At 40.0% G+C, this 10250-nt stretch overlaps 1 protein-coding gene across 1 annotated transcript; it reads left to right on the forward strand.

The window, feature by feature from the left end:
• Nucleotides 1-4245: 4245 nt before the first annotated feature.
• Nucleotides 4246-9501, forward strand: acta1a (actin alpha 1, skeletal muscle a). Its single transcript, XM_006806123.3, has 7 exons — nucleotides 4246-4383; nucleotides 5525-5664; nucleotides 5870-6194; nucleotides 8144-8305; nucleotides 8456-8647; nucleotides 8760-8941; nucleotides 9029-9501. The coding sequence occupies exons 2-7, from the start codon at nucleotides 5536-5538 to the stop codon at nucleotides 9170-9172; spliced, it is 1134 nt and encodes a 377-aa protein (XP_006806186.1). The 5' UTR covers nucleotides 4246-4383; nucleotides 5525-5535; the 3' UTR covers nucleotides 9173-9501.
• Nucleotides 9502-10250: the final 749 nt, after the last annotated feature.

Genomic DNA, 10250 nt, shown 5'->3' on the forward strand with positions numbered 1-10250 from the left:
ATCCACTTGCACGGCTACACAGGCCACAGGCAGCTTTCAGGATCCAGTGCTGCTAAATATAGTCAAAGTAGATTAGATTGGCACTAGAGCTGTACATAACTGTCAGTTTAGTTTGTATGACTCTAATCTTTCCAATGTTATAGGTAATTTACTTTTTATATTTTCAAATGGAGAATGATAACCCCAGAATAATTTACAAATGACTTCCTTCATTTTATTATGGATTTCAAATAGTTGATAAAAGAAAAATTCCTTATTATTATTGTAAGAGAAGAAAACAGGCACTATATGTTTAAGGCTTAAAAAAGGAAGATGGTAAATTCAATTCAGTTTCATTTATACAGCGCCAAATCACAACAACAGTCACCTCCAGGTGCTTTATACTGTAAGGTAGACCCTACATACAATCATACGACTCCCTATGAGCAAGTATTTTGGCGACAGTGGGAAGGAAGAAACCTCCAGAAAGAGAAATGGGAAAAAATAGTGTAACAAAACTGAAAGAACAATGTAGTTACATTGTATTCTACTTTCAACTGCTGTTGATACTGGTTCCACTGGACATTTGCATATTTGAATATAAAGGGTTCAAACTGTATGTAGTATGAAACAGGGTGAACTATTCCCTCTCAACCAGCTGCTGTCCTGCACACATGCTGATGCGTCATTAACAATAATCTGTTCACCTTAATGAAGCCTTTTCTACATTGTTCCCCTACGTACATGTAAAAACTGAAGGATGTGCCCTAAATATGTTTTGGACTTTGCTTTTAAGGGTCAATGTTTACCCCATCACTGGACACTATCAGCCTTAATATTTTTAAATAATCAGTGTTATGTCCTATAACATTCAATCTGACTGCTGTTTTCCGGGAATGTACGTCTATGGAATAATTTCTCCTGAGATTTCAGCTCCCAGCTTTAAGTGTTTGTACTTCAGCTCCTTTCATTTTTTCAAACGACTTCCTTCTATGCATGTATTTTACCTGCTCTTTCTGATTTGATGCACCAACTTAAACATTTCAGTTGCAACTGTTCGCTTCAGCTGCTTTCAGGCCATTTGGTGCATCTTTGTGTCCTCATTTTTAATGTCAGCCATTACTGTAACAGCAGTAGTATTTGAAAATAAAGACATTTACAATATGCTTCATCAAAATTACTTTATTTTTTACGATTACTATATATTCTTATTTATCCCCTACAGTATGGGGTCCTCACTCATACTCTCATACTCTCATTTAATCTCTAATGTGATTCCCTTAATTTCAGTAAATGACTAAAGTAACACTTCGAGTGATTTAAAAGGACTTTTCCACAAATCCAAGCAGTTTTTTAGAGATTATGTATCTGAATTTCAGGAGCGGGACCACGCCTCCAAACACGCTCCTTCCATTTGTCATCTACACAGGTTCCCCCCAGTTCTGCAACTCATTCTCGTTTACGTGCCCCACCCTCCCTGCTTGTTCTCAATTCTTTAACTTCTTCACTTCTATTTAGTACACGGGGATCTGCCAGGCCCAGGAGCCGTCGCCAGTCCCCTTCGAGGCCTTCCCCGAACCCCAGCTCAATTCATGTCCAAGCGTTCGACTTTACCTACTAAAATGCTGTCAATCCTAAAATGAGGATGTGGGCCCAGCTAGTGAAATGAATTTTTTGGTGTTTAGATGTTCTACTTTCCGGTCTTATTAACTTGTTCAGTTTATCATCGGGCTCTTTTTAAGAAGTAGAAAGCAGGCAGTTGCTATCAGCTCTGTGGTTGTATTAACCATATTATGTTTATTAAAAACCATTGCTCCATATTTTGATAGCATCTCCTATAGAGGAGTGAAGGTTTCTCATAAAGTGTCATGAGGCTGGTTTTGACCTTTTGCCTGCTGCTGAGGCAAGAACAATATTAACCGTATTAAAGAGAGGCATGTCTGTCTGAATATTGTCTGTAAGAGCGAAGGCATTTTAACACCAAATGTTTGAGTGACGTAGTCTTCACATTTGGATTCATGATTACAGTCTTGTGTCAAGTCATCGTCGATTTAAAAACTGGCCTCACTCCCATGAATCTTGACACCTCAGCGGAGCTCACTTAACAGTTGGATAAACACAGCCGGGACTATTGGCTCAGTTTTTGTCCCTCTGAGGATTTTTGTCTCAGTTTGCAGCTGTCCAGAGTGTTGGAGGTCCCGGCCTTTCTTGTTTTAAAAGGCAGAGCATGAATGTCTGCTGCTTGTAGGGGAGGCCGGGGATAGTTGTAACATTTTTGACATTTCTGTCTGTAAATTAGAGCTCTTTTAAGGTAGTGGATTCAAAATGTAATGCAAAGTATTTACATGTCTCTGCTATTAAATAGTGCAGCTATTTTCTCTGCAGCACAATTACCCATTGCATGGTATGGTCTCAAACACAAAGAGTGAAATGTTACAATTAACCCCATAGTCTGGGTTAGTTGTAACATATCCTGGGGTGAAATGTAACACAATGAAATAAGGGTACTAACAAAACATTAACATGTAATCTTTGTTTATTCAACACATGAATGCACTTAGAGCCATTTATGTAGCTATGCGTGTGTGTGACAGAATGCAGAAATCTAGCTTTTGAACATATGTCAACCCCCCAAAAAAGACAAATTATGGAATTTTCTGCAACTGAATATTTAATTAATTTTGGTTGGTCTTCCTTGAGTTTGGCCTCATTGGCTCAGTGGGCATTATAACCTACAACTCTTGCACCAACTTTTGAACATAACAATGAAGCTGAAAAAATGTAGTTGTTCACCAGCATCGCAATTCCATTACTTTTTATCATGGCTTACCTTGGTGTGGTTTGCAAAGTGCTTCAGAAAGATGAGGAAATCTGTTTCTTGCACCCATCCTGATTTATTTCCACTACCAATACTTCCTACTGGTCCATCTCTGACACAGTGGTCTGCATAATGTATGTGTGGGAACACAAACAGTGGAGGAATTGTGTTGCCAATGGCATTAACCGCATATACAAAGGTGACCAGTGAACCTCTCTGCTGATGTCGTTGCCCCAACTTGTTTAATATAAGTTAAAGTAATAGTGTGGTAAGTTGTAACATCTGCATTATTGTTACAACTAACCCAGACTGTTGCTGTTACAACTGACCCAGACTCCTATAGCCATGAACTAGCTAACATTACAGCCAACGGCTAAAACATTAACACTAAAGACCTACACAGAATATATCCTCATAGGCATACAAATAACATAATTTAAGTTTGATGAGTTTAACTGCAAAGCAGATAATGCTATTAGAAATTGAAATAAAGTAGAAAAACTTACTTTTTGGCATACAAATTACTTTTTTTCGTGTTAAATTGTCTGTGTTTGACAAAATATGCTGATTTTTCACATGTGATAGCAGAACTGAATTGGACATGTACAGGATGAATCACATCATTTGAAACTTAGCCCTGATTGGAGAAATTGGAAGTGTTACAACTGACCCACGTTACAACTATGCCCGGTCTCCCCTACATAGAAGTTCAAACTGAAAAACAAAAAATAAATCTCTAATGGTAATGACAATGATAAAGTTTGGTTTTTTCTAATATAAATTGTCCTGAGTTGTCCTGTTAAACTTTCATTTGGGAGCATCTCCAGAGGTAGAATGGGTCACCTGCTAATCCCCAGCTTCTGCAATCTGTGAAGTGTCCTTGGATGACATACTGAACCCCATATTGCCCCTGATGCGCTCATCAGTGTGTGCATGATAGCTAAAAAGTGCTTTAAGTGCTTAGAGTACAGTGGCGTGTGAATGGGTATCAGAGCATTATGTAAGTGTAAAAGTGCTTTGAGTGCTCAGTAAAAGTAGAAAGTATTACACTTCTCATGTAATGTGCTGTTTGTTTTCTGTTTTTTTAACTGTCACTTTCGTTATGCCTTCACTTAAAACACAAAAAATAAAGTGATTCCTCGGTTAAAATACTAATAAGACATGAAACACTAAAAAATGAAAAAGCTTTGACGTACTGAATGGTTTGTGTGCGTGTACTGTGCGTTTGTGTAAGTAGCAGCAGTTATTCTACAGGTGACGGTCGGTGCGTCGCTCTGGTCTAGCTCCATACACGGGCTCGTGCGCTCCGCGGCAGCCTCGCGGGGACTTCCTCTCCATATATGGCCCACTTGGCCCGCGAGGCTCTACATGCATGCATGCGACGACCCTCGCGCGCGACCAAATATGGACGAAGGGCCAGTTGAATTCCTATCGAATACTCGGACATTCCAAACTACTGGGAAAAAGCTCTCCGGGTGGTATGGAGCAGAAGGTGTATATAAGGACCGTGGTGGTCGTAGCCTGTCACCCCAACACCAGCTGGCAGCCAACAAGGTTCCCTCAGTGACAGCCTGAGACACGCAGAGGTAAGCGGCTTGGAGGAGAGAGGTTCCCTGGTGGAGAGAGGGTTAATAATTGTAGCAGTAGTTAGGTGGAGTTACTGTTAATGGAGACTGCCTTCTTGCTAGGTTAAGTGAATGAGACAGATGGAGAATAATCTGGATTTAATGGTTAAGTGAAGGGAGCTGGCAGTGAACCACAGTCTGCTTAAGCTCAGCTTTTGTTGCGACAGGTAGTTAATGGAAAGACTGGGTTGTGTTCAAATGCTGTTAGAGATTTGTAACACTTGTAACTTTAGCTTGGAATACAATGTGTATTTTAACATTTTATGATGAAAAGTGATAATAACAAATGCTGTAATAAAACTGACATGTCTATTCGTTTACTAATATTTATCATAATTAGTTACGAGTACGTTAGTTGACACTTATCAGCACATCAGTGCTTTTTGCTTTAGTTTCAGAGTGTTTACTAGTGAATAGAAAACACTGAATCCAGCAACAATACATACACTTTTTAAAGCAGCTTTTGAAGGATGATTCCTTTACAAGGGCACTATAATGCATATCAAGAAAAGACGAAACCAGATTTTGAAGTTTATGGGGAACATTTGAAGGCATCATTAAACTAATGGGGATTTAATAGCGTTTCTGTTTGCAGCTTAATGACTTTGTGTCCTGGCAGGTTGTGTAAATTGTTATGACACACAATCTAAACACTGGAGGCCTGAGAGAGGAGACGAGGAGAAGTTATAGTTATTAGCATGTGATTATTAGTGAAACAGAACAGGGGAGTCAGTGGTAGTAAAGCACAGTGTCATACACTTTTTTTGGTCATTTAGTTCATTGTAGTGTAATAATTTATGTTTATTATATAACGAAAGAAAGACACCAAAACGTTATTACAATTAAAAAACTGCTTGGAATTAACATCAACCTAAAACTTTCAGATTAAAAACAGTAGGCTGTTGAGTTTTTAGTCAAAATTAAAAAAGGCAACAAAACATACTCAACAAAGTGACACTAGTATTAGCGTTAAAATAATCTGTCTATTAAGAGAAAATTAAATTAATATCTAACATGCAACTGGTGTTTTGTTCAGTGTGTTAAGTGCTGCTGAGTAATCCTGCTGTACAGAACTTCATCACATTTGACTTTCCTCCTCCAGAATCCGCAGACATGTGTGACGACGATGAGACCACCGCCCTTGTGTGCGACAATGGCTCCGGCCTGGTGAAGGCTGGCTTCGCTGGAGATGATGCTCCCAGGGCTGTGTTCCCCTCTATTGTTGGTCGCCCCCGTCACCAGGTATGCAAGGGCAATAAATCTCACAAAAAAAGGAAACTCATTCTTGCTTTTCTTTTTCTTACGTGCCTTGCAGTGTATCGTAGACCTACTTCTTTACAGAGTAATTGCTGTTTGAAACTCTTGGACTCATTATATTACAACAAATTAACTACAGACATCAATAAATATAAATTTCAGACCTAACTTGCTTTCCTCCCCTCCTCAGGGTGTGATGGTCGGTATGGGTCAGAAGGACTCCTATGTGGGTGATGAGGCCCAGAGCAAGAGGGGCATCCTGACTCTGAAATATCCCATTGAGCACGGCATCATCACCAACTGGGATGACATGGAGAAGATCTGGCACCACACCTTCTACAACGAGCTGCGCGTAGCTCCTGAGGAACACCCCACCCTGCTGACCGAGGCCCCCCTGAACCCCAAAGCCAACAGGGAGAAGATGACCCAGATCATGTTTGAGACCTTCAATGTCCCTGCCATGTATGTGGCCATCCAGGCTGTGCTGTCTCTGTATGCTTCCGGCCGTACCACTGGTGAGTCTGAGCTTCACAGAGTTTCCTTGTCTTCAAGACAGTATTTCTTTCTCATTTAAAAAACACTTAAGAAAAATCAATAATACCAGTATTAGACTGTCAATTTATCACCAAAATTATTTGCGGATTATACATTGCGGTCTATAATGTTTTGGAACAAAGCCACAGCTTTTTGTAGTTTTGCATCGCTACATCGCCACAGTGCATTGTAAATAAAACAATCAATATGTCATTGCAGTGCACACTTTTAGCTTTAATTCAAGAAGTTTTCCAAAGTTTGACATGAACACTGTTTATGCACAGTGCCCCATTTTCAGAGGTTCAACATTAATGAGACAAACTAACATTAATTTAAGTATAAAGACACTTTTTATTACTTAATATTGCAACAACTTTCTACCTGAAGTCCAGAACCTACGGACATCACCAAATGTTGTGCTTCCTCCCTTGAGTTCCTCTGCTAGCCCTTTGCTGCAGATGCTTTCAGTTGCTCCCTGTTTGGGTTTCTCTGCATTCAGTTTTGTGTTTTATAACAGAAAAGCCTGCTCTGTTGAAATCAGGTGACTGAGTTGGCCATTGAAGAATATCTAATTTCTTTAGCTTGAGTAACTGTTGGCTTGCAGCGTGCTTTGAGTCATTATCCATTTGCTCTGTGTCTGTCTGACCAGCATTTAGCTGAATATGAGCAGCGATTATAGCCCTGCACTCCATAATTTATTCTGCTTCTTCTATCAGCAGTCAAATCATCAATAAAAGCTAGTGGCCCGGTTCCACTGGCAGCCATACATATCCATGCCACACCATGCTTGGGATCATTAGCTGTTTCCCTCCTATCATGCTGTCTCTATGACAGGTATATTTCAGTGATATATCAGAATCAGAATCAGAATCAGAATACTTTATTGATCCCTGGGGGAAATTATTTTTTGTTACAGTGCTCCATTATAAACAAACATTAACAAGACAGACAATACGCTAACTAAGAATAGTACAATATATACATATATATATATATATATATATATACATAAAGTCACTTATTAATGGGAGGGAGATGGCCACAGGCAGGAAAGATTTCCTGTATCGTTCAGTGGTGCTTTTCGGTAATCTCACTCTCTCACTGAACGAGCTCCTGTGACTGACCAGCATGTCATGGAGTGGGTGGGAGGTGTTATCCAACATTGTCTTTATCTTGGACAACATCCGCCTCTCTGACACCACCTTGAGGGAGTCCAGCTCCATCCCCACAACATTACTGGTCTTACGGATTAGTTTATTGAGTCTGTTGGCATCTGCTACCCTCAGCCTGCTCCCCCAGCATGCAACAGCATAGAGGATCGCACTGGCCACAACAGACTCGTAGAAAATCCTGAGCAAATATAATAGCTTTACTCACTTGTATGGGGATCATATTTAAAATTACATTAAAATTACACTGAAAAACTATAAAATACAAATTCAACACTTTGAAATAGCTTCGGATGTTATGAATTCTTCATTTGTGCCTCAGCTTGCCATGAAGCTGCTTGTCAGTCAAATTTCCTATTAAATCTGCATCTCTGAAAATTGGAGACTGTGTATAAAATGGCAGTAATACTTCAACAGTTCTCACAAAATCTTTGTAAAACCCCTTGAACTAAAGCTGAATGTCTGCACTTCAGTCCCAAATGAATTGCAGAATTTTTGTCCCAAACATTGTGGAATTCACTGTATTGTTGAAACAAATAAATGATTACTACGCTGCTTTTTTTCATTTTGTTTAATGTAGTTTCGGGTTGGTTTTTGGGACAAAAAAGATACTTAAAACTGTCTTTTAAGCCTTCCAGTGAAAAAAACAAATGTGGACATTAGAAAGAAGCAGTGATTGTTAGCACTCTGCACCTTTTCATGTGACTCATCACATGCGTCACCTGTCAGCTTCTCCATAACTCTTCTGTTTCTGCTCTCAGGTATCGTGCTGGACTCTGGTGATGGTGTGACCCACAATGTACCCATCTATGAGGGTTACGCTCTGCCTCATGCCATCATGCGTCTGGATCTGGCTGGTCGGGATCTCACAGACTACCTTATGAAGATCCTGACTGAGCGCGGCTACTCCTTTGTCACAACTGGTAAAATAGCACAAAATAAAACCAAATGGTTAAAACTCAGGACATTACGTCCTTTCGCTCACTTGGATAAAATTATTTTATTCATCTTTCATTTATTTATTATTCTACTCTGCAGCAGCTCGAATTATGACCTTTGCCCTCTGTTTGTAGCTGAACGTGAGATTGTGCGTGACATCAAGGAGAAACTGTGTTACGTTGCTCTGGACTTTGAGAATGAGATGGCAACCGCAGCCTCCTCCTCCTCTTTGGAGAAAAGCTATGAACTGCCTGACGGTCAGGTCATCACCATTGGCAATGAGCGTTTCCGCTGCCCCGAGACCCTCTTCCAGCCCTCCTTTATCGGTGCGTAGCATCAACACTATTCATCTGAGACAATGTAACAACTTTCCTTTGAAAGATCACATCGTCATTTCATTGTGTTTAGCCTGAACCTCTCTGCTGTACATCTGCACAGGTATGGAGTCCGCTGGTATCCATGAGACAGCTTACAACAGCATTATGAAGTGCGACATTGACATTCGTAAGGACCTCTATGCCAACAATGTGCTGTCTGGCGGGACCACCATGTACCCTGGTATCGCTGACCGCATGCAGAAGGAGATCACAGCTCTGGCTCCCAGCACCATGAAGATTAAGGTACAAAAGCAACACTGACTGGCACAGGATCACTCACCTTACATACTATATATGTAATATTTGTCTCATTTTCTTCTACTTGTGCAGATCATTGCTCCCCCTGAGCGTAAATACTCAGTCTGGATCGGCGGCTCCATCCTGGCCTCTCTATCCACCTTCCAGCAGATGTGGATCAGCAAGCAGGAATACGACGAGGCCGGCCCCAGCATCGTCCACCGCAAGTGCTTCTAAACATGATGCGTCCGAAGCATCAGGTTCAGGATCCAGAGCAGTAAGATGCTGCTGTCCTAGAACTGTGAAACTTCCTCCTCTCATAGAGAGACCTTTGATTTCCACCAGCGAGGATCATGTCACATCTAACCTGTACATAAGTTATTTATTTTTTCTTTTATGTATGTCCTGTTTCGAATGTAAATGAAGATTGGTGTGCATATATGAGTGGTGGCTTCGAGGTATGACACACACCAGCTCGGACCAACCAAAATCAAAGAAACAAGAACAAAAAGACCAAAAAAGAAACAACCCATCAAAGCAAATAAAAGCCAAAGATTTTTTTCCAAGTGTGACTGTGTTGTCTGCTCATTCTGATTCAGAATATTTGTGGATGTTTGTTCGTTTTATTTTACTGGTCTTTTGGATTTTTCCATTATATTCTGAACATTATAACTCTCACACAAGAGACTGCACATAAACTTTGTTTGAATAAAATCTGTAAACAATAATTTATTACCACATATATCAACCCTAACCTAGTCTACAATTTACATACACGTATGCGGCAGCATACCAAAAATAAATAAATAAATTTAAGTCATCCAGCTCCAAACACAGCAGTGAAACATCTTTATGAGGTGTTTAAAGCCTTGAGACAAACATTAGTTCAAGTTCAAGAGCTGAAATAAATCCAGTAGTTAACCAGGCTAAACAATACGCTGACTTTCTTCTCACCCCAAAACAAAGAGAATAAATATTGGATACTGAGTGACATATTGTAGTTTCTACAAGGTGGTAAAGTAGAATTACATTCCCAAGTTCCTATTTGTAAAAGCGAAAACCCAAACATCACTGGATCTTGTTAGGCTGTGGTCCTACAAGAGACCATTTGTAAATAACCTTTTATTTAATTTATTTAGGGGTTTTGTTGTTGTTGTTTTCTCCTCATGTCTTGACTGCACTGATGGAGACAGAACACGCATGCGCGGTCTGGTGGAAGCGTCTTAATGTAAAATCACATTTCATTTCATATCAGTCTAGTACACTTCTGTTATACTTTAATCTAGACAGGGATAAATAATAGACGAGCTCCGGA

The sequence above is a fragment of the Neolamprologus brichardi genome, chromosome 6 (assembly GCF_056152115.1).
Source record: "Neolamprologus brichardi isolate AB-2024 chromosome 6, ASM5615211v1, whole genome shotgun sequence".
Classification (NCBI taxonomy): Eukaryota; Metazoa; Chordata; class Actinopteri; order Cichliformes; family Cichlidae; genus Neolamprologus; species Neolamprologus brichardi.